The sequence below is a fragment of the Muscardinus avellanarius genome (assembly GCF_963383645.1).
Source record: "Muscardinus avellanarius genome assembly, chromosome: 16".
Classification (NCBI taxonomy): Eukaryota; Metazoa; Chordata; class Mammalia; order Rodentia; family Gliridae; genus Muscardinus; species Muscardinus avellanarius.
The window spans coordinates 35,313,066-35,338,502 of record NC_137802.1 but is presented as its reverse complement, the minus strand read 5'-3'; the positions used below and the strand labels follow the sequence as shown (position 1 = coordinate 35,338,502).

Sequence of the window (25,437 nt, the reverse complement as noted above, 5' to 3'; positions counted from 1 at the left end):
TGTTAGAACTTAAAACCTGTCAATTCATTCAAATACATCAAGTCAAGAATGTCCATATTTTTAGACTCTCAATTTTTAGTGCAAATAATAAAAAATATGTTTTGATGTTGAACTGAATTTTATATTTTTTACTGACATTGATTATTTTTTCTGAATACAGCAGCATTATCAATTTCTTAGAGAAAATTTGGAAACCACCAAAAAATGTACTTGTTTCTAATCCTACTCAGTATCAACTCGATATTTTACCTGCTCTCTAATCACTTACACACACACACACACACACACACACACACACACACACACACACACACGCACACTACTCATTGTAGAACAAAGCAGACCTTGACTTAGCTTACCCTGTGGGGGTCTGCAGTTTCTGCCGGCCTCGATGGGTGTTTCTTCTGACCTCAGCTGGCCTGCCTGCTCACGTGCTCTGGAGAGCTGAGGTTCAGCTGTAAATCAGAAAGGCCCCTCTGCTTTAGGGAGTTACCGTGAGCTGACTGGACCCTGTGGAGAGCAGCTTTCACCCTCTAGCAGGCAAGCACTGGTTCATCTATATGGTGGCTCCAGGATCCCAAGAGTAGCGAAGAACAGACCTCCATATGCTAAAGCCCTTTCAGCATCTGTGTCAAGTTTGCTAGTTTCCAGTCACCAAAAGCAAGTCACAGGGCCAGGCTAGGTTCAGGAGGCAGAGTTCATGTCTTGGTGGGAAGAAAGTCCCAAGTAGCTTTGCAAAATGGCGTGTATACTAAGGTGCCAAGAGTCTGTGGCCATTTTTGTCATTTAATACATATATTACAAATATACTTCTTTTCCACAAAATTTGGATTATAGTTATAGCTTTTATTTCCACCTAATATATCATGGACATAGTAAAAGCTTTTAGTGTGTGTGTGTGTGTGTGTGTGTGTGTGTGTGTGTGTGTGTACTGGGAAGAAAACCCAGAGGCCTTCTATCTCTGGGCTATACTCCCAGCCCTATTTTATTCTTTATTTTGAAATAGGGTCTCACTAAGTTGCTGAAAACCTCACTAAGTTGCTGAGGCTGGCTGTGAACCTGCCATCCTCCTGTCTCAGCCTCTCATGTACTGGGATTACGAGCATGTACCACCACACCTCAGCTCAAGTAAAGGCTTTTAAAATTCAAATTTTAACTGGTCTCTTCTGATGCAAACTTTTTGATGTAATCTTATTTCTATGCCAATAATTGTTCAACTACCACTCAGGGCTGATGATAGCATGATGCCCGTTTTTATAAAGAAATTCTTTTTTTTTCTTTTTCTTTTTTTTAGGGACAGAGTTTACATCCATTTAGATAATGTCTGTGGCACTTTTTTTTCCTTATTCTTTTTCTTTTTGGTATTAAGGTTGAACTCAGAGGCATTCTACCTCTAAGCTATACCCCCAAACCTATATTATATTTTGAAACAGGGTCTTACTAAGTTGCTGAAAGACCTTGCTAAGGTTGTTGAGGCTAGCCTCAAACCTGGGATCCTCCTGTCTCATCCTCCCAAGTACTGAGACTGCAGGTGTGTGCCACTGTGCCCAGCTCATATGTAGCACTTTTGTTCTTCAACAATTGAGTTGAGTATTTATGACAAAATCTATATGGTTCACAAAACTTAAAATATTTACTTTTTGCCTTCTAGAGAAAAAGTTTGCCAACTCTTGTTCTATTCCATTTTAATCTTCAGCTAGAAGCTATGTAGAATAAATAAGCAATTGCTTGGGTGAATTTTCTTCAGCTTCAATAATGATTTTTTTGTGTGTGGTACTGGGTGGGGATTGAATTTAGAAACATTTTGCCTCTGAGCTACACCCCAATCCTATTTTATTTTTTATTTTGAAACATTGTCTCAGAAAGTTGCCCAGGCTGGCTGGCCTGAAACTTGTGGATAATAGATAATGTGGCACTGTACTTGGCTCTATTATTATTATTATTATTATTATTATTATTATTATTATATCTGGTATTGGGGATTGAACCTAGAGGCATTCTACCAATGACCTACACCCCATCCCTATTTTAGACTTTATTTTTAAACAGGGTCTTACCAAGGTGTGAAGGGCCTCACAAGTTGCTGAGACTGGTGATGCACTTGCAAGCCTCCCAAGTACTGGGATTACCAACCTACACCACCAGACCCAGCATTCAATTATGATTTTTTGAGAGCTTGTAGGAAACATAATAGTGTTCTACATAGTAGAAATAGAATCGTTCTAAAAAAATTCGAATCTCCTTTATCACGCTGAGGGAACCTGGAAAATATTTCAGAGAGAGAGAGTTGATGATTAATTTCATTCTTTCTTTCTATTGGGAATTGAACCCAGAGCCTTGGATGCTGGGCAAGTGCTCTACCATTGAACTACAAGCCCGGATCTTTATTTTGAGGAAGGGTCCTACTGAGTTGCCTTGAAATTGCAATTCTCTTGCCTCAGTCTCCCAAGGAGCTGGGCTTACAGGTGTGTGCCACTGTGCCCAGCTGGCAATTAACTTATTGATATATAAATCTACGTAATGATACGTGTGTAACAATCCACTTGGTGTGAGTATGTATATTCAGTCATAGAATCCATGACTTTCATGCAGAAGCCTTTTATTCCAGTATACTGGGTATGGAAAGATTACTTTAGAAACTGCTTGGTTAATTGACCGATCATCTGGCATGTAGACTTATTTATTATTTAAGTTTATAAAATGCTGATGTTCTTAAAATTATTGAATTACAAAAAATTGGAAAATATGATACACATATTTCATGTGACAGTTTGTAGTCACAATGCTAGTGCATAACACACAATTCATTCATTGTTCCCAAGGAGGGGGGAAACCCTCCCAGGCCTCCATAGCTGCTATTTCTTAGCTCTATTTCATAGCTGATATTTCTTAGCAAACTAGCATGCCCACAAAAAACAAGAAAATGGCATGTGCATGGGCTAGATGCACCAAGGGCAGCTTTCTTTTTGATTCCTTTTGGCCTTTTGGTGGGGCCAAGACCTACCTGCATTACTCACAGTGGGTTTTGCTTATTCTCTGCTCTGTGATAGGATAATACTGTTGAAAATGTCAAAAAGATGTGCCACTATCCCAATAAGTAACAGTGGTAAGAAAAAGAGGAGCCTGGCGTGGTGGCGCACGCTTGTAATCCCAGTACTTGGGAGGCTGAGACAGGAGAAGCCGGTTTCGCCAACAGCCTCAGCTATTTAGGCCCTTTGCAACTCAGTGAGACTCTGTTTCAAAATAAAGAATAAAAAATAGGGCTGGGGTATAGCTCAGAGGTAGAATGACCCTGGGTTCCATCCCCAGTACCTAAAAAAAAAAAAAGGCTGGGCATGGTGGCACACATGGTGCACGCTTGTAATCCCAGCACTTGGGAGGCTGAGACAGGTGGATCGCACAGGTTCAAAGCCAGCCTCAGCTACTTAGTGAGGCTCTCAGCAACTTAATGAAACCCTGTTTCCAAATACAGTATGAAATAGGTCTGGGAGTATAGCCCGGAGGTAGAAAGCCCCTGGGTTCAACCCCAAGTACAACACATACAAAAAAGTAAATAAATAAAAATTAAAAAAAGAGAGGGAAAGTCAAGTTATTGAAGAGAAACTGGACAGTAATGTGTAAAGTGTCTCACAGAAGAGTATAGTATTGGAATTACTTCTGCAGACTTTTTAATGTCTGTGCTGAATGTAATGAACAGAAATTAATGAAACATAGGAAAACATTGCATAAAGCTAAAATGAAGATGTTAGCCAGGTGTGGTGGGGCACACCTGTAATCCCAGTTACTTAGGAGGCTGAGACAAGAGGATAGCAAGTTTGAGGCCAAACCCAGCAACTTAGCGAGGCCCTCGTCAACTTAGTGAGATCCGGTTTCAAAATTAAAAATAAAATAGGGCTCAGAGACAGAATACCCGTTGCTTCAATCCCTAGTACAACAACAACAAAAAATGTTAATCATATATTGAAAGAACGAATCTGTCAGCGTCATAGTAGTGAGTCAGCTGACACTCACTAGTGCTGACCGTGAAAAAAGTAAAGATCTGTCATCGTGCACTGCAAGTTGAAGGGAGCTGTGAATACTCAACAGGCTGGGTGTAGAAATTAAAGGATAGATACGGCATTAACATTTCTAAAGGTCTGTGGGAACAACGTGTCTGCTGATCACAAAGTAGTGTAGAAATTCACTGGTGAGTTGGCCAGAGTCATTGCTGATTAAAAACTGACACAGAAACAAGTGTGTAAGGCTGATGACACATCCCTGTCTTGGTGTTATTGCCCCAGAAAGACACTGACGGCTCACTGAAGAGACGAGCCTTACGGGAATCAGTGATGCCAAGGACAGAATAACTGCTGGGGCATGCTGATGTGACAAGCACACAGAAGTAGAAACTTGTGATAGGGTAAAGTTGGCGTCCTTGCTGTTTTAAAGGAGCAGTTTTTTTTTTTCCAGTACTAGGGATTGAACCCACGGTCATTCTACCTTCAAGCTACACCCCCAGCCCTGTCTGCATTCTTCATTTTGAAACAAGGACTTACTAAGTTGCAGAAGGCTGCTTAGTTGCTGAGACTGGCCATAAGCCTGTGATCCTCCTGTCTTGGCCTCCTAAGTACTGAGATTACAAATGTGTGCCACCGTGCCTGGCTAAAGAGCAAATTTCTTATCATTCATTATTTTGGCAACAAAAAGGCATGGGACACCAGGAACAGCTTTTTTTTCTTTCTTTTTTTCCCCTCTTGTTCATTCTCTCCATTCTCTCTCTCTTTTTTTCAGTACCAGGGATTGGACCTATGGACCCAGGGCATTCTACTTCTGAACTATACTCCTAGCCCTTTTTATTATTATTATTATTATTTTTAACAGAGTCTCTTTAAATTGCTGATTCTGGCCTGGGACCTGCAATTCTTCTATCTCGGCTCCCAAGTACTGGGCTTACAGGTGTGCACCACCGTGCCTGACCAGGGACATCTTCTTTTCCTGATTGGTTTCCACAGAAACATTTTGTACCAGTGGTTTGTGTTCACTACAGGAAAGCCCAACTGGGTGACAACTGTGTCTGTTTATTTCCTTTGATTAACATTCCCTTATTGAGTTGCACCAATCACATTTCAAGTGCTCAGCAGCCCCATGTGGCTAATGGCATATGCAAATATTCTATCACTGGGGAAAATTCTGTTGAGTGGCACTGTGGTAGAGGCTTGTATGTTGATGACAACATATAATTTGTAATGCCCACAAAAAAAGCAAATCTCCATTTTACATAGGATTTTTTATAGCATTTTGGTCAGTATGTGGAAGATGATAGGTTAGTATTGTTTTTCTCATTTAATTTAGCAGATTCATAGAGAAATACCAGAATACCATAAAGAAGAAAATAAAAATCATCTGCAATCACAAGGGCTAGGAATTATTATTTATTTATTTATTTATTTATTTATTTATTTGCAGGTCTGGGAATGGAACCCAGTGGCATTTGACCTCTGAGCTACACCCCCAGCCCTATTTTTTTTTTTTTTTTTTTTTTTTTTGCGGGTGTGGGGATGGAACTCAGGGGCATTTGACCCCTGAGCTACACCCCCTGCTCTATTTATTATTCTTTAGTTTGAAACAGGGTCTTACTAAGTTGAAGAGGGCTTAAGTAGCTGAGGCTGTCCGCGAACCCCAATCCTCTGTTCTCAGCCTCCCAAATGCTGGTATTACAAGCGTGTGCCACCATGCCCAGCAGGGCTAAGGTGTTTTTTTTTTTTTTTTTTTTTTGTGGTACTGGGGTTCCTGGAAGCCCTTCTACCTCCAGGCTACACTCCCAGACCTATTTTTTTTATATATATTTTTATTTGGAAACATGGTCTCTTAAGCCAGTGCGGCTGGCTTCGAACCCGCGTGATCCTCCTGTCTCTGCCTCCCAAGCGCGGGGATTACAAGCCTGCGCCACCACGCCCGGCTTAATATGGTGATTTTTAAAATTTATCATCCCTAGCTGGGTGTGGTGATACACGCTTGTAATCCAGCATTTGGGAGGCTGAGATAGGAAGATTGTGTTTCATGGACAGCCTCAGCTACTACTTAGTGAGGCCCTGTGCAACTCAGTGAGACCTTGTTTCAAAATAAAGAATAAAAAATAGGCCTGGGGGTGTCGCTCGAAGGTAGAATGCCCCTGGGTTCCATCCTCAGTAACACACACACACACACACACACACACACACACATTATCATTCCATTTTTAATTTCTTCTTTTCTTTCTTTCTTTCTTTCTTTCTTTTTTTTTTTTTTTTTTTTTGGTGGTACTGGGGTTCCTGGAAGCCCTTTTATCTCCGGTTTACACTCCCAGACCTATTTTATATTTTTTAAAATTTGGAAACAGGGTCTCTTAAACCAGCAAGGCTGGCTCCGAACCAGCGCGATCCTCCTATCTCCGCCTCCCAAGCGCGGGGATTACAAGAATGTGCCACCACGCCCGGCCTCCATTTTTAATTTCTAGCTGGCATTTCTCTGTAAAACAAAACAGCTTTTCTTCCCCTCTTTCCAGTTTTCCTCCTTTGAGTCTTTGCTTTCTCTCTCTCTTTTTTTTCTTTTTTTCTGAGGGGGTGGTAGTATTGGGGGTTGAACCCAGGGGCACTCTACCACTGAGATACATTTCTGGCCCTTTTTTTTGTGTGTGTGTGGTACTTGGGGTGGAACCCAAGGGCATTCTACCTCTGAGCTACACCCCAAGCCCTGTTTTTTTATTCTTTATTTTGAAACAGGGTCCCACTAAGTTGTGTGTTTGGGCTCACTAAGTGGCTAAGACTGTCGGCGAACCCGGATCCTCCTGTCTCTTAAGTACTGGGATTACAAGCGTGCGCCACCATGCCTGGCTCCTAACCCTTTTAAATTTTTCTTAGTTTTTAAATGTTAAGACAAGGTCTTGCTGAATTGCCCAGACTGGCCTGGAATTTGTGTTCCTCCTGCCTCAGTCTCCCTAGTAGCTGGGATTAAAGACAAGTGTTGCCCACCTGGCTGTTTTTTTTTTTTTTTTTTAATAACCACCCCAGATATTTATCATGAAGTCAGTCAGTGTGACTCGTCACGGCTTTGAGACTCATTGCTGTAATCACATCTGTGTAAACTGCTTTCAGACTGGGAGAATTTTTGCTTTAAGGCAGTTCGTTATCTTCATGATAGACTGTGTAGCCCAGAATTCTTACTGCATAAAACTGCTCTAATATAAATTTAGATAAATGTTATCCCCCTTTGGATCTCTCTTGATGAATTCTCCTGAAACAGAACTTTGCAGAAACTGGGGCACGGTGTTAAGGAATTCCCACTTACACCAGGCAAGAAAGTAAACAGTAAGTGGAGAGTAGGGTAACAAACACTTACGGTATCAAAAAACAGCCGTGCAAAGGATCTGTCTTAATGTGCGAGCCCCTTGCCGTTTAACATATTGCTTACAAGCTTCACAATAGAATATGAGTGACTTCAGTTACACATTCCAGGAGACTGGCAGTCTGTCACAATCAGAGTCTCAACTTTAGAGCAGGCTAATTTACAGCGATGGGATGAAGAAAGTTGTGGCTTTGTATTACACACTCTCACCTGACACTGCATCTGATCCCTTACCCGCTGATTGACATCTTGAATGAGCTCTTTGAAGCAAGTTCCAGCTTAATTAAAACGTTTGCTTGGTTAGCAGTGATCTGTGAAAGCCTGTGATAAATATTGAATCGGGTTCACCTGCTGGTTGCTGCAAGTGGATAAACAGCTGCTTTGTGCGGTCTAATCATGGAACTGGCAGTAGAGGACAGCTGCTGTTTGAATTTTTTAAAATAGCATAGTTGAAAAGGTAGAGTTATGTCACTTTTGCTATCTTACTGAGGTGTGTGCATCTGGGAGATTTTTGCATCAGTCATTCAGTACCTGTTTTGATGGCCGGACAACAGCAATGGCTGATAAAGTGAACAGTGCACGCTCTTGTTTATGCCTCAGAAAGCACAGTATAATTCAGTGTTCATTAGCTCGTTAGCACTAGCTGTTTACATGCATGCTTTTAAAATAAAATAGTATTTGCCTTTTTTGCCTAGGTGTGTGTGTGTGTGTGTGTGTGTGTGTGTGTGTGTGTGTGTGTTACTGGGGATGGAACCCAGTGGCATTCTACCTCCGAGCTATACCCCAGCCCTATTTTTTATTCTTTATTTTGAAACAAGGTCTCACTAAAGTGTGGAGGGCCTTACCAAGTAGCCAGTGCTGGCTGTGAATCTGTGATCGTCCTGTCTCTGCCTCCCAAGTACTGGGATTACAAGTGTGTGCCACTATGTCCGGCTTTTTGCTTAGTTTTAAAGGTAAAGAAAACAATCCTGTTAAAGCTTTAAGACTTAGGGTATGAGTTTCAGCTTTTGTACAAATTGATTGCTTGAAAGCAACTTTAGCCTGTTAGATTACCTTTTCACCTGTAAAATTGTTAGAAAGATGCATTAGTGAACCATCCAAGTACTTTAGCCTTTTGTTAATTAATTAATTTATTTTTTTTGCGGGTCTGGGGATGGAACCCAGAGGCATTTGACCTCCGAGCTACACCCCCTGCCCAATTTTTTTATTCTTTACTTTGAAACAGGGTTTCACTGAGTTGCAGAGGGCCTCACTAAGTAGCTGAGGCTGTCTGTGAACCGCGATCCTCTGGTCTTAGCCTCCCAAATGCTGGGATTACAAGTGTGCGCCACCACACCCGGCTCTTTTTTTAATATTAAGTAATTAACAACATTAAAATAGAGATGAGGTTAAAAACAGTGGGTGAAACTTGTGACATTTCTTCTTTTGACTGTAACCTTGTTTATTCCTTTATAGAATAAATGTGTTAGGTTAAGTTGATTATAAAGAAAATGCTGTTTCTAGCTGGGCCTGGTGGTGTATGATTGTAATCCCAGTACTTGGGAAGCTGAGACAGAAGGATCACAGGTTTGAGGCCAGCCTCAGCAACTTAGTGAGGCCCTCCTCAACTTAGACCATGTTTCAAAATAAAGAATAAAAAATAGGGCTGGGGGTGTAGCCCAGAGGTGGACCATCCGAGTTAGATCCCCATTTTTCTTATAAGTTAGATGGAAATTTTTTTGGGAGTGAGGATTAATCTGAAAGCCTTTCTAATGGGCATTTGGGCATTAAGCTACAGAGGAGAAACAAGAATATACTTGCTATGTTATGCTCCTTTTGTAGCGTGTGTGTGTGTGTGTGTGTGTGTGTGTGTGTGTGTGTGTGAGAGAGAGAGAGAGAGAGAGAGAGAGAGAGAGAGAGAGAGAGAGAAAGGAGGGTTACCAGGATGGAACCCAGAGTCATTCTAACTCTGAGCTACACCCCTAGCCCTATATTTGAAGTCTTATGAGGAGAATTTGATTTAAATCATACTCCTCCTGCTCAACATCATTATTTTATATTTATGTTAAGACATGTAATTCTGGTTCATGTTTTTTATATGCATATGTTATACATGTATTTCCAAAGGTTGAGAAACTATTAGAATTCATTCTTCTGTAGCTGCACTTAGCATGTTTCTCTCACTATTAAAACAGTGGGGCAATTAATATTCCTCTCGTGTGTGTCTCTAGAATGTGTAATTGGTGATGTCTTGCCGGGTCACAGAGTAACTGTATCACCAGTTCACTAGCTCACCAGTTGGTTTCCCAAAGTGGATGAACCAGTTTGTACTTGGGTCAGCAGTGCGTAAGTCATTTCGTATCGTCTCCAACACCTAGGCTTTGGGATGTGAAATGGAAATTGTGGTTTCAGTAGCATCTTTCTAATAAAGGTTGGGTATTAGGTTGCACATCTTTTCAGATGTTTATTGGTCTTTCAGTGTTTGTCTTCTGTGTTTGCCTTTTCTTAGCTATTTATTAGTTTGCCTTTTAAAAATGGACTTACTGGAGTTCCTTTTTATGTTATACATACTGATCCTCAGTTGGTTATATGCATTGCAAATATTTTCTTGGTTATATGCATTGCAAATAATGTTCTTATGTGTTGTGTGCTACCATTCCCAGCTAGTTTTTTTTTTTTTTTTTTTTTTTTTTTTTGGTGGTGGTACTGGAGATGGAACCCTTCTACCTCCAGGCTATACTCCCAGACCTATTTTATATTTTATTTGGAAACAGGATCTCTTAAGCCAGCGAGGCTGGCTTCGAACCTGCGCGATCCTCCTGTCTCCACCTTCCAAGAGCGGGGATTACAAGCGTGCGCCACCACGTCCGGCTCCCAGCTAGTTACTTTTTAAATATCTTTTTAAATTTAAAATTTACATATTAATGAGATTTTGTTTTCAGTTGCTTGTGCTTTGGTTTAGTGTCTTAAAAAATCTTTTCTACATTTGGATCATAAAAGATATTTTCTTATAGTAACATGTAGCCTGCAAAGCCAAAAATCTTTATTCTCTGGCCCTTTCTGAAAAACATTTGCTGACTCTTGCTCTAAAGAGAGCCCTCCCTCTCTCCTTTCCTGCTTCCCTCCCTCCCTTCCTTTCTTCTTTCATTCTTCCTTACTTCTCCTTTCAAGCACTGGGGTATGAATATAGGGTTGCTCTACCACTGAAATACTTTGCCAGCCCTATTTTTTTTTTTTTTTTTCAGTACTGGGATGGAACACAGGGGCATTCTACCTCCAAGCTACACTCCCAACCCTATTTTTTAGTCTTTTATTTTTTTTGAAACAGAGTCTTACTGAGTTGAGAAGGGCCTCGCTAAATAGCTGAGGCGTCCTTTTTATTTTGAGACAGGGTCTTTTTAAGTTGCCCAGGTTGGACTAGAACTTGTGGTCCTCCTGCCCTAACCTCCTAAGCTGCTGGGAGGACAGTGTGCACCACTACACTTGGCTCTAAAGAGTCTTTTAGTTGAAAGTGTTTCTCCCCTTTCCCATTCTCTTCATGGAACATAAAATGGATATCCTTAGAAAATATTTGATTTTTTTTTTTCAGGTGTGGGGATGGAACCTAGAGGTATTTGACCTCCGAGCTACACCCCTGCCCTATTTTTTATTCTTTATTTTGAAACCGGGTCTCACTGAGTTGCAGAGGGCCTCACTAGGTAGCTGAGGCTGTCTGCGAACCGCGATCCTCCGGTCTCAGCCTCCCGAATGCTGAAATTACAAGAGTGCGCCACCACGCCCGGCTAGAAAATATTTGATTTAAATGTTAACTAATTATAAGCTAAAATAATTTTTACGAATTAAAGTTTATAGTTTGCCTTAAGAATATATTGTAATTGCATTCAGAAAATAAAGTGCTGAGAACTAACAGTAAATAATTCCTTATTTTATGAGTGACATGTGTATGAAAAAGCTCCAAATTACACTTTGTAGGACAATTAGGGAGAGAAGCACTCTTTGTCAGTGAGACGAGGTGACCCTGCTCCTTGTCTTCTACTTGGCTTGATTATCAGGGGTTATAATGTTTCCCGAATGAATGGATGCATGAAATGAGATAGACATGTAAAGTACTTCACACAGGGACAACCTTAATAAATGAGTAGTTATTAATAACAAAAATACACTGGGATATGTGTTTGTCACAATTAAACTGCCTCAAATATTAGCCAAAGATGGTTTTTCTTTTTTTTTTTTATTTGACCCAGAGTAACAAATCGCCCTGTACTTTCTCTCACAAAAGATAATCTTTTGATTTTGAAGTACCTTTTTGATATTGAAAGCACTTCAAATTAGAACATCTTTGAACGTTTATCAGATTAAAAATGTGATATGTGAACGCAGTAGTTGACTCGGGAGTTTAGTCATAGTTTTCAATTCAAGACAAGTTATCCTTGGGTGCAAAACACCACGCTCAACGAATACGAGTTGTATAAAGCAGTGCACGAAACAGTTGTGTTCTTACAGACTTTTCAGTGTGGAGGGAAATACATGTCATTATGGGAGGTTACTGAAAAATATGTTCCTGCTTTATTAACTTTATTTCATACACATCAACTTTTTTTCATACAAATCTTTTTTCCTATTCCTTTCTTCATATATTTGTTTTTATATTAAGTGTCCCCTTTAAAACCTGCATTCAGAACTCAATTCATAGCTCCTTGTAGAAGCTCCTCTGCCATATGGGTTAGAACAGTCACTTCTCTGGCAATGAAATTAGTTTTTAATCTCCTTACCATTTTCTGTTTCTAAAACCTTTTTCACTATGCCTTTATTTTTCAAGTATTTAGGCGTACTTTTTTTAGGGGAGAGAATGTGGAAGGTTTGGAAAGAATTATGAAACTTGAGAAGCTGGACACTGCAGTATCTTTCTGTTTGAGCTTCTAATTACAGCTGAAAGGAGTGGTGGAGACCACTCAGCGGTGGGCCTTTCATTCAGGATCAGATCTTCTAATCCTTCACCCTTTCAATGAATTTAGAGATGTCTTTGTGTAATAGGATAAGAGAAACAGTAATTATTAAGCACATGGGAACTTTTCTGAAAATCCTTGGTTGCTAGTCTTCTGAGAACAGTCTCCGTGAATGTAAATTTGCAATGTCTATTTGAGCAATAGCCTTCTGCATATGGAAATGGTACTGCTGTCTCGTCCACATCCTCCTTGTGTTTCTCTTTAAGTGATGATGTTACTGTTACTTGTGTTAGGTTTGTTGTTGTTGTTAAAGCAAAAGGACTCTGGATAGTTTCTAGCTGTGGTGAAGAAGCTGTCTTCTAAAAAGTTTGATTCTGTCACTGACAGGTCTTAGAGGCCATAGGTTTTTGGGAGCCTCTGTATTTTACCTACCAGCCTTCAGATATTTTGGATGAAAGTGAATACTTTGTTCTTAAGGTCCTGGGGATTGAACCGAGGGGCGTTCCACCTCTGAGCTACATCCCCAGCCCTTTTTTACTTTTGTTTTGAAACAGTCTCTCAGTAGGTTGCTGAGAGTCTTGCTACATTGCTGAGGCTGTCCTTGAACCTGTGATCCTCCCATCTGAGCCTCCCCAAGTATTAGGATAATAGGTGTGCATCACCACACTCAGCTAATAAATTTCTTGAAGCCTTTGTTCTGCCATATTCCGTCTTTCCATCTTTAAATATTATTGTTTCACGTTATTTATTTAGCTTTTCTCCTGAGGTTTGAACTCGGGGCCTTGCACCTCGAGGCAAACACTGTACCACTGAATACATCCCCAGCCCCTCCATCCTTCAGGAACTTCAACAAAAGATCAGTTCCGAAGAAAAAAAATTCCTCTTTAAAGATGCAAAGGAAAAAGAACCACCTTTTTCCTTTCATTCCATCTCGTACTTTACTTGCCTACGCTCCATTGAAATAGACCTTTTTGAGATGGTATAATTACTTCAGATCGTTTCAAACTTAAAAACACATTTAGTATAAAATTAATCCTGGTTTACAGTTTTCTGAATCATGAGGTAAACAACAAAGTTCAAGTACCTAGATAAAGCCTGGTGATGACGTTTTTCTAAAACTCATTTCCAGTCCTTTGCTTTTGTTAGCATACCTGTTAGCCTAACATTTTAAGGTAAGGAGAGTATTCATTTACATTAGTAGTGCCAAATTCACCCATCTTAAAAAGAAAAAAATTTGAGTACAAAGTAGCAGGTTACAAAACAGTTTGGTAGCCTTTAAATTATTTGAAAAAAATGTTTATGAAGGTTTGTGAGCTACCTACTAAGTTTTGTGTGACCTGGATTTATTTTTCATATTTCTATATTTAGCTTTTTTAAATTAAATTAAAATTTTTTTGTGGTACTGGGGGTAGAACCCAGAGGCTTTCTACCTCCGGGCTATACTCCCAGACCCATTTTATATTTTATTTGGAAACAGGGTCTCACTAAGTTGCTGAGAGCCTCACTCAGTAGCTGAGGCTGGCTTTGAACCTGTGCGATCCTCCTGTCTCAGCCTCCCAAGCACGGGGATTACAAGCGTGCGCCACCACGGCAGGCTTTTATTTAGCTTTTTTTAAGCCAGGACAAAAGGTGAAATTAAAAGGAGTAGGTGGTAAACTTTAAGTGGAATTAGTAAGTGTTATATCAAAAAGTAGATTTTCCAAGACTTAAGAAACAACCATTTTATTGGAATTATTTTTATGCTTAGATATAATTACTCATACCATGCAAAATGATGTAATAGATTTTAGTATTCTAATATTTAGGTGCATTTAACAGTATCACAAGGAATAGAAATTGTATAATAGTATAAATGATCAAAAGTTGAAAGTATTGAAAAAGCAAAGTAATTCTACCTAGAGTTACCTTAATTCTCTTAGTATCTTAATTAATTAATGCTCATTGCTAAGACCAAAGAAGAGTTCAATCAAACTATCATGATATAATTTGCATTCCATTTTCCCCTTGTGACCATAAGTTGTTGGATATTGCAACATAAGTAACATAAACCACATGTCAGCTGTTTCCTGCCTCCCTGTTGACAAGAGCCCCATTCATAACTCTTCTTTTTATCCTTGCAGTGAATAAGTAATGATTCAATATAGAAGGCAGGATATTTGGACCTGGCTATTTAACGTGGCAGCACTGGGTAATGAAATCTGCCGTTCCTGGCAACCTGAGAGGGGAATGTAACAATTCCAGTATGGCTGTAACCTTATCTGCTTTGACTGACTGTTTATTTGGCACATCAGTGGACCTTTTATCCCAGTGAGTGACAGCTCCAGAAGGGTCACATTTACATCCATTCTATCATGTATTGTAATATTTAATGGCGGACAAGGCTGAGCGAGATGGGGAGTAATTTGAACTTGCTTTTCCACTGAGTTGAGGCTAAAAGATAGCTTGCGCCCCAGCATTGTGGTGTAACATGCTGTGACTTAGCGTGTGTTTATGAAGGCTAATCTTACTGATTACAGTTTTAAAAACCCAGGAAACTTCAATAAGTACAATGTTCTAAATGAAAGTCCTCCAGTACAAATTCTTTTAGATACTGTGCTGTTTTACTTTTGTCCCTCTCAGTGACCATTTCACAGTATTTCTCTAAAATGAGCTTTATTGTATTGCATTTGATGTGATGATTGAGGTTTCAGAGGAAGTACTTATTAGGAATCCAAGAGTTCTAACATATAGTATCAAACTTTAAAGGTTTTTTTTTTTGAGAATTTGGAAACAGGAGATAAAAGTCAGATAAATACTAGACTTTATAATGTTCCAGGTAGTGTATTTAAGGAGACATTTCTACAGCTATTTCAATTATGAAACGGAATTATGAGTGAAATTGTTCAGGAAAAGCCATCTTGGGTAATCATTTTACCCCTGGGTTTGCATTCCAAGACAGGTAATTGGATTTCAGGTATACTTGTTCCACACAAGCAACCTGCTTCCATTGTTAAATGTTAATATTTTGCATTCCTTTTCCTACCTTTGTTAGGAAAGTTTTTTTCTGTTTTTTTTTTTTTAATTGATCTTAAGATTCAATTCAGTATATTTTCTTTTGTAAACTATATTTAAAATGCTTTTAAAAACATTGATATATTATAGAATATTTCAACAAGCAAACTATCAACTCTCTAATATCACAAAGTTCCATGAAACTAAGGCAAAAATTAAAATTCCCTTCCACTTTGCTGTGTAATTTTCTACAGTTTATGACATGAGAAGAGCTATAATGTACTTAAAACATTAAGAATTACAGCGTTAGAGTGGTATGTCAGAAAGAATGCAAAAACGGAAACATTCACAACTTAAAGGACTAATTTGAAATGTTTGTAATTTTTAAACTGTTGACAAATTTAGATATTGCATTATCTTAAAACTTCTTTATTTGACAGTTGTAATTCATTAGTCATAGGCGCTGGTTCCACAAGAGGTTTGACAACACTTTCTATGATAGGTCGTCCAGACATAAGTTATCTTTTCTTTGTTGCAGCCGCCTGGCCCCTGTTTTAGGTGCTGCTGTTCTACTAAACAAGGCAACAGTCAAGACTCTTCAAATACCATTAAGAAGGATCATGGAGGGAAATTCAAAAGACCCAAAATATATTTTGGGACACGCACACACAAGCAGATTGCTCAGATTACGAGAGAGCTCCGGAGGACGGCGTATTCTGGGGTCCCGATGACTATTCTTTCCAGTAGGGATCACACCTGCGTCCATCCTGAAGTAGTTGGTAACTTCAACAGAAATGAAAAGTGCATGGAATTTCTGGATGGAAAAAATGTGAGTACAGTTCGTTTGTTTTAGAGAAAAAATAAGGCTGAAAAGATTCAAAGTACTTAATGTATGTTTTAAATGTACTTTTCTAGTGATAATCAAATAACTTGTGAAAATCAAGTCAGTTGCTAGTATTAATATTTTAAAATAACCTTATCATAAGGAAATCTTTCTTAAGAGTACAGGTTTTTACCTAAAGTTTGCAGGTATTTAATTCCTTGAAATTAATTTTCATTGTAGTTAGGTATCATCTTTTTTTTAAAATCCCTCAGCCAAAAATAGCCAAAAAAAATAAGAAAGTGTAAATGATTTAGTGTACTTAGATCTAATTAATGTTTTACACAAAAACTTCAAAAGAAGATAGTTCATTTAGGACTCTGACCAAATTTTGAAGTCTTTTTTAATTGAATGGGAAGTATAATGATTATCCTTTCTCCATTCTAATGAGTTCCAACTTCTCTTTTAAAAGTTTTATTGGACTATTAAAAGATGTCATGAATGGTTTTGAAATTTTTCAGGGAAATTAAAATGGTATGATTTGGGTAAGTTGGAAATAGAAAAGTCTTTCTAACTAAAGAGATATGATTTTTAAATATTTTGAGAAGCAGTATTATTTTGTGAGTAGGTTTTCTAGTATAACTAATTTACTCTGAAATTAAAGTTGCAAGTATGAATAAATTATACTCAGAAATCATTAGTTAACCAGTATATGAAATGACCAATGATATTTTAACATGTTTTGAAAGTTGTCTTATCTCTCACTAGGGTTTTATCAGAGTTGATTCTACACAAAAGAATATGAACTATAGCCCCTAGAGTTCATTTCATTAATATTTCCCCCCATATAGTGTAAAATATATTGCTTTATATTTTGCTTTTCTTTCTCAATGCTTTTTTTGGTAGAATTTTCTCAATCTTTATTTAGGAATATTTTAAAGATACTTTATTAGATATTCAAACATTATGAAATTACATAGCATTAATTGTAAGGAGCTCCAGTGGGAAAACTTGAGTTACTTCCTCAGGGCCAGAAAGAAAATATGGAATTACTGAATCAAAGCTACTGTTGGAATTCTATAGTCATGTTTATTTTATGCAGAATCTTTCTAACTAAGGAATTGTGAAATCCTTTAATTGTATATGTGTGTGTGTGTGTAAATATATTTAATTAAATATATATTTGCATAGTTAAATACATGTTTTAAATAAATTAAATATAGATTTAAAAGTTTTCTTCAAAGAGAGATGAAAATATTAAAAAGTTTAATTCTAAGAAAAAATCTCTTCATAGTAAAATTTTATGCTTAAGTAGACTTCTTCCATAAGTACATAACTGATCTAAAATTTTCATGTTTGAATGTAGTTTTTGACGATATAGTCTGTCCAAGAAGATTTGCTGGTATCATTGTATTTTTAACTTTTTTTTAACTTGTTAATTAGAAACATGTATTTGTAGGAAATAATCTATATTGATCAGATACATTGGTAAAAGCTATTAAAACATTTAAGATTGTGAGAAAGTCAGATATTCTTACTTTATATAATCCTGCAATTCTGGTTATATTTTTTATTGACCTTTACTCTCATAAGTTTGAGTCATAAAAACAATTCACTGATAAAGTACAAGTTTGAGACCAGCTTCAGCAACCCTGTTTACAAAACAGAAAATGCTAGAGATTTAGCTTGGAGACAAAATGCTTCTGGGTTCAATCTCCAGTACCAAAAAAATAAAAATATAAAGTACTTCAATAGACTTTTTAATGTTCAGAATTTTTTATTAGTCATTAGTTAGTCTTAAAGTGAACAAGTGTTTTGCTTTAGAATATTAGTAATATAAATAATTGAAAATATCTGCTTGGGGGTGCCTTGACCTAATTCTGCCTGAGAATACCTACCTCACAGGCACACATGAACGTTCTTTTTCTTGTTCCCAAGCCCTGGGAGTAATTTGGTATTGTAATGAGGGCCAATTACAAAGCCACCAAAGGTGTCTGTGTTTACTGTGGCTGAGTTACCAAAGCGAAGTGATAAATAGATCACTGACAGTTTGAGTGGAGAGAGTGTATGTGTGATAACGCTTCAATTGACAGACTCCCCTCAGGGTTGTGTTACACTGCTAAAATGGATGAGCTTTCCTGGTTTTGCTATCAGCCCAAACAGGCTTGTCATTCCAAGTGCCCTTAAAGTGTAAACTTTCTGATTTTTTGGCTTGATCAGAAGGCACATGTGTTTTTGTTCATTGTTTCTTTTGTAAAAGAGCCCACATAGTGGATAAGTACATACTTATCTGTTAAAGGTTAATTTTTATTTCAATTAAGAAAAATAATTTTAACTAGAGCCAGAAATAGCAATTCTAAAATAATATTTCATATATAGACTTTTTATTGTTGTTAAAATGTAGCTTAACAGTTCACAATTGTAGGTTCTAAAGATACCTTAGTGATCTTTGTATACGAAAATCAGCTTTCAGAATTGTATGGAAGATGCTTGGAGTTAAGAAATGACAGGCAGGTGCAGTGGCATAAGCCTGTAGTCCCAGTCCTTGGGAGACTGAAATAGGAGGATTGTTGGGTTCAAGGACAGCCTCAGCAAGTAGCAAGGCTCTGCAACCTAACAAGACCCTGCTTCAAAAAGTAAAAAACCAAAGAGGCTAGGGGTGTAGCTCAGAGGTAGAACGCTCCTGGGTTCAATACCAAATATCTCTCTCTCACACACACACACACACACACACACACACACACACACACACGAAGAAAGAAAGGGTGAATATTATTAAAGCAAGTCTGTTTCCAACTCAGTATGAAAGATAATTGACGTATGCTCTGCTTGTCTCTGGTCCCAAATCACAGAATTTTAGAGCTAGAAGGAATCTTAGAGATGGTATAGTCAGTGAGTCAGAAGGAATCTTACAAGGCTTCGGTTCAACTACTCTTTTGATGCTTAGTCATATGAGAAAAATGGGCCCTGAAGTCTGCCCAGCCAGACACGTTTTTAACAAGAGAGGCGGAACCAGAACCCTGGTTTCTGATTCCTAGCTGCTGCTGCTTTGATGATGCTGGAAACAAAACTGAAAGATGGCGATAATCGTGGGGAAGTTGACATAGGATGAAGGGTAAAAAAGAAGTAGATGTTAGACAGAGGAAAGGAAAATAATGTAGAGAATGAACTAAATACAGTTAGGTGAGGCCTTCCCTCCTGGTTATTTGTAATGCTTTGGGGAAGCAGCAGAGAGCTTCCCTGAACATGGCCAAATACAGAGCTTTAGGAGAACCAGCCTTCAGCTGTCCATGTCTTCATGTCTTATCTTTTGCTGACATTCTTTATAGCTTACAACCCTTTTATAATTAACTATTTCTTATAATTTCTAGGCATATTAGTGTATATAATGATGTATGTATATTTTGAAAACATAACTTCTTATGGGTAGTTTATGATAAAAATATGTATATGTGTATATATAGTATATATGTACTATATACACACATATATAATTTTTCACTTACTAAGGATGTATTGGGATATGTGTGTGTGTGTGTGTGTGTGTGTGTGTGTGTGTATATGTACAAACATAATTTTTTACTTATTAAGGATACATTGGAAAAGAGAATTATTTTTTTGAGTTTGTATGTGGTACTGGGGATTGACCCCCAGGAGCATTTTACCTCTGAGCTACATCCTCAGCCTTATTTTATTCTCTCTTTATTTTTTTATTTTGTGGCACTGGGGATCAAACCCAGGGGCATTCTACCTCTGAGATCCACCCCCAGCCCATTTTTATTTTTTATTTGGAAACAGGGTCTCTCACTAAGTTTGCAGAGGTCCTTGCTAAGTAGCTGAGGCTGGCTTCCAAACTTTGATCCTCCTGTTTCAGCCTCCCAAGTACTGACATTACAAGTGTGCACCACCACGCCCAGCTTATTGTTTATTTTGAAACAAGGTCTTGCTAGATTACTGAGAGCCTCACTAAGTTGCTGAAGCTGGCAGTGAACCTGTGATCCTCCTGTCTTAGCCTCCCAAATACGGGGATTAAAAGTGTGTACTAAAAGAAAACTATTTTTACTTCAAAACCACATTTAAATATTTATTAATACACAGAACTAATGAAGATAAAAATGTCTCATTATCCCATTATCCCACCACTTAATGCCAAATAGTTGAGGGAGAAAGTAATACATGAACATTGTTAGGAAATTCAAAGTTGAAGAACAGCACAAAATGATTGATTCTTTCCGGCTTCTCCTGTCCCCATAACTAGATACTTCAAGGAAACTACTGTAAAGTTTTATGTGAATACCACCAGAACATTTAGAAAAGGTATTTCAATAATCTAGGCATTTTTATTCTTTTATAAAACAATTTAACCATTCTGTACACGTTGTTTAATACTTTTTTCACTTAATATATCTTTCGAAAGCTTAACACATTAGCACATACACAAATCTAACTCATTTTTAGAGCTGTAGCTTTTGAATGAATTTACCATAATTTACTCAGTGTGGTTGCTGTGGATGTTAGAGATTAGTTTATTTCCAGTTTTTGCCTACCAAAGAGTATGGGGTGTGTGTGTGTGTGTGTGTGTGTGTGTGTGTGTGTGTGTGTGTGTGTGTTTACATAAATGGTAAAATTTAAAATGGATAGTTTTTAAGCCAGGCATGGTGGCGCAGGGCTATAATCCCAGTGCTTGGGAGGCTGAGACAGGAGGATTGCACAGGTTCGAAGCCAGCCTCAGCTACTTAGTGAGGCTCTCAGCAACTTAGTGAGACCTGTTTCCAAATAAAGTGTAAAATAGGTCTGGGAGTATAGCCTGGAGGTAGAAAGCCCCTGGTTTCCACCCTCAGTACCACAAAAAATAAATAAAACTTGGATAGTTTTTGACAGATTGCCTATGTACTTCAACTACTAGAAATTTATACTTTAATAAAAATTTTTACTTCCAATAATAGAATGGAAAAGGATATCAGTAGATAACATAAAGAAAGAAATAGAAATTACTGGGGTTTATTTGGTTTTTGGTTTTTTTTGGTGGTACTGGGGATGGAACCCTTCTACCTCCGGGCTACATTCCCAGACCTATTTTATATTTTTATTTGGAAACAGGGTCTCTTAAGCCAGCGAGGCTGGCTTCGAACCTGCACGATCCTCCTGTCTCCGCCTTCCAAGTGCGGAGATTACAAGTGTGTGCCACCATTCCCGGCTAAATTACTGTTATTTTTTAAATTGTTTTCTTTTTACTCTGCTGGGGATTGGAACAAGATGTATTCTACCACTGAACTATATCTTCACCCTTCTCTTTTTGTGTGTGTATGATTACTAGTATTTGAACTCATGAGCATTCTATCTCTGAGTCATACCCCCAGCCCTATTTTATTTTATTTTTTTGTTTTATTTTTATTTTTTGGTATTGTGGTATTGGGGATTGAGCCCAGAGGCATTCTACCTCTGAGCTACATCCCCAGCTCTTTTTTTAAAAACAGGATTTCACTAAGTTGCTTAGGGCCTTGCTAAATTGTTGAGGCTGGCCTCAAACCTGTAATTCTCCTCTCTGATCCCTTTTTTTATTTTATTTTGAGACAGTGTCTCACTAAGCTGCTGAGGTTACCTTAGAATTGCAATCCTCCTGCTGCAGCCTCCTGAGTAGTTTAATTACAGGTGCACACAACCATGTTTAGCATTATTGAACTTCCTTAGAATGCTCATTTACAAAATAGTGTTAAATTTTGCTAGAAATTATAAAATCAAATAAAAAAATCAAAACAAAGCTGGGCGTGGTGGCACACACTTGTTATCCTCGCGCTTGGGAGGCTGAGACAGGAGAATCGTGCAGGTTTGAAGCCAGCCTCAGCTACGTAGTGAGGCTCTCAGCAACTTAGTGAGACCCTGTTTCCAAATAAAATATAAAATAGGTCTGGGAGTATAGCCTGGAGGTAGAAAGCTTCTGGGTTCCACCCCCCGGTACCACCAAAAAAAAAATCAAAACAAGCAGGCCAGGTGTGGTGGCATATGGTTGCAATCCCAGCATTTGGGAGGCTGAGACAGGAGGATTGAGGTTCGTGGACAGCCTCAGCTACTTAGTGAGGCTCTTTGCAATTCAGTGAGACCCTGTCAAAATAAAGAATTAAAAAAAAAATGCTGAGGGTGTAGCTCGGAGGTCGAATGTCCCCCCTGGGTTCCATCACCAGTACGGCCAAAAATAATAAATAAATACATTTGTATGGGTAATATATGAAACTAAATACATCAAAATGCTAATAGTACATTATTTGTGTGATGGAATTAGGGCTTTAGGGTGTACTCTTTCTTATCTTCTGAATTTTTTTGTGTGTGTTATTTTTCTTAAGCTTCTCTCCAAGTTGTTCCAACCTATGTATTTTTCTTCCTTTTCATTTGTATTTGAATACTCTTATTATGTGGCTTAAAATTGAAAAGGTTCAAGATCTCTAGCACCACCTAAAAAAAAAAAAAGAAAGAAAGAAAAAGAAAGAGTACAAAAGGTACCACAGGGAAAAAATCTGTCCTCCTGTGTTCAAGTCTCTTAGTTTTCTCATCCTTAAAGCAACCAATGAGACCATTGCTCTTTGTATTCTTCCAGAAATATTATATGCTTAAAATCACTTTCATCAAAACAAAGCCACAGCAAACTATTGAAAAATATGTTTCTTGCTGGGCATGGTGGCACACACTTGTAATCCCAGTACTTGGGAGGTTGAGACAGGACGATCACAGGTTCGGTTTGAAGCCAGCTTTGGCAATTTAGCAAGATCCTGTTTCCAAGTAAGAAATAAAATCAGGCTGGGGTATAACTTGGACGTAGAATGCCTCTAGGTTTGATTCCCATTAACACACACACACACACACACACACACACACACACACACACACACACACAGGAGAGAGAGAGGGGGGGGGGAGGGAGGGAGAGAGGGAGGGAGGGAGAGAGAGAGGGGGGGGGGAGGGAAGTTTCTGAGGTTAATCCCTGAAATTCTGAATCAACTGCAATAATTTCTTTAAAAGGATTGTGATTATGTGGGGTGCAGTGGTGCGTGTAGTACTTGTGTGGCTGAGACAGGAGGATCACAGGTTTGAGGCTAGTCTCAAGTCTCAGCAATGTAGTGAGACCCTCAGCAATTTAGCTAGACTCTGTTTAAAAAATAAAAAAAAAGGCCGAGGAAGCCAGGTGTGGTGGCACACCCTTATAATCCCAGGCCGAGACCGGAGGATCGCAGGTTCGCAGTCAGCTTCAGCTACTTAGTGAGGGAGGCCCTTCGCAACTTAGCGAGACCTTGTTTCAAAGTAAAGAATAAAATATAGGGCTGGAGGTGTAGCTCAGAAGTTCCCAGAATCGCAAAAAAAAAAAAAAAAAAAAAAAAGGGCTGGGAATGTAGCTCTGAGGTAGAGTGTCTCTGGGTTCCATCCTCATCCTCAGTACAAATAAGAAAGGGGGCTGTGGCTGTAGCCAGGCATGAGCAACATAGCAAGATCTCATCTCTGAGAACTAAAAGAAAAGATCTGAGCTTGAGTTTGTCTGATCTGTTTCTGCTGTAAAATATTAGATTTGTGACTTTAATGATGTTATTAAAATTGTGAGATAAACTTATTTTATTCCTTCTCTTCCAATATTGATTTCATGTTTCAATTATGCTTATTTGTTTTTAGGGAAAATCCTGCTATTTTTATCATGGTGTTCATAAAATTGGTGATCAACACACATTGCAGAATCTTGAAGGAATGTACAAAGCCTGGGATATAGAAGAACTTGTCACCCTGGGGAAAAAACTAAAGGCATGTCCGTATTACACAGCGCGAGAACTGATAGAAGATGCTCACATAGTGTTTTGTCCCTACAACTATCTTCTCGATGCTCAAATAAGGGAAAGTGTAAGTATATATGTAAAAATTGGAAGAAGTTTTCTCCAACTTACTGGGATGTATGGGATGATGACTCCAAAGGCTTTAGAAGTTTTAATGTCTTACTTTTTGCTGTATTTTGAATGTATGTAAATAAATTTATCTGTATAAGCATATTAGAGTACTGAAAACTGAGTCCTTAATTTTAGACCCAGTCTTTTAAATTTCCAAAATAGTAAGCAATTTTAGTCCTTGTCACTGAAGTGAGGCCGTCGCAGGGCTGCTCGGCCGTGGCGGGCTCTCGCGCACTGTAGGATGTAGTGGAGCGTCCCTAGTTTATCTGCCTGATGCTGGGAGCATCCCTACCAGTTGTGACCATTGAAATGTCTGCAGATATTGCCAGTTGTCCCTTGGTAGGCAGATTGTCCCCCTTTAACACCCGGTTGTGACAGCACAACACACAAAATGAATGACTTGGTAAAGTCAGTTGTTATTGCTTTAAGTCTGACTATGCAGTTCTTAGTTTGCTTTGTGTGTGTGTGTGTGTGTGTGTGTGTGTGTGTGTGTGTGTAGTAGGGGTTGAGCCCAGGGGTATTTTGCCTCTGAACTACACTCCCAGCCCTTTTTTTTGGAGAGGGGGTCTGGGGATAGAACCCAGGGGAATTCGACCTCCGAGCTACAGCCCCTGCCCTATTTTTTTATTCTTCATTTTGAAACCGGGTCTCACTGACTTGCAGGGGGCCTCACTAAGTAGCTGAGGCTGTCCGCGAACCGCGATCCTCTGGTCTCAGCCTCCCGAATACTGGGATCACAAGCGTGCGCCACCACGCCCGGCTATGCCCTTTTTATTTTTTGTTCTGAAGCAAGGTCTTGCTACTTGGTGAGGCTGGTCTTGAACCTGCCTTCCTCCTGTCTCAGCTGCCTAACTACTGGGATTACAGGATTGTACCACCATGCCTGGCTTTTCCTTGTATTTTTTTAGGTTCAAAATGAATAGGCATTATGCCTACTATTTCTACTACTACCCCTGCAATCCTACCTCTTATTCATTACCTTTTTTCTTTTTTTCTTTTTGGTACTGAGGACTGAAGCCAGGTGCATTCTACTTCCAATCCTTTTGTATTTTTTTATTTTGAACCAGAGTCTCGCTAACTTGCTGAGGCTGGCCTCAAACCTTCAGTCCTCCTGTCTCAGCTTCCCAGTATTGGATTACAGGTGTGTGCCACCATGCCCAGCTTGTCTCTTAACTCAGTGTCTTCTCCCTGAGACATTATACATATCAAGGCTAGACCAGTCTTTCTAATATTACTTTTATTACATCCTTCCCCTACTTAAAAAAATCTCCTGTTGCTCCCTTTTCTCTGGGATGAAGTCCATGTTTGTTAAGTTTACACTGAGAGTGCTCAACAGTCTGGCCTTGATCTGCCTTTTCAACCTTCTCCACTAAACCTCCCAGCTTGGATCCTTCAAGCTCTCACAGTCCCCTGAGGT

The 25,437-nt window shown here is 38.8% G+C and overlaps 1 protein-coding gene across 1 annotated transcript in view; it reads left to right on the top strand.

Moving 5' to 3' along the window:
* BRIP1 (BRCA1 interacting DNA helicase 1) overlaps positions 1–25,437 on the top strand; it is a gene marked incomplete at both ends in the record, with an annotated part of 121,010 nt that overhangs the window by 25,547 nt on the left and 70,026 nt on the right. Inside the window, 2 exons of the mRNA XM_080713196.1 lie at positions 15,817–16,107; positions 23,755–23,976. Of these exons, the coding sequence (XP_080569322.1) occupies positions 15,817–16,107; positions 23,755–23,976 (513 nt within the window). The remainder of the gene's footprint in view (positions 1–15,816; positions 16,108–23,754; positions 23,977–25,437) is intronic.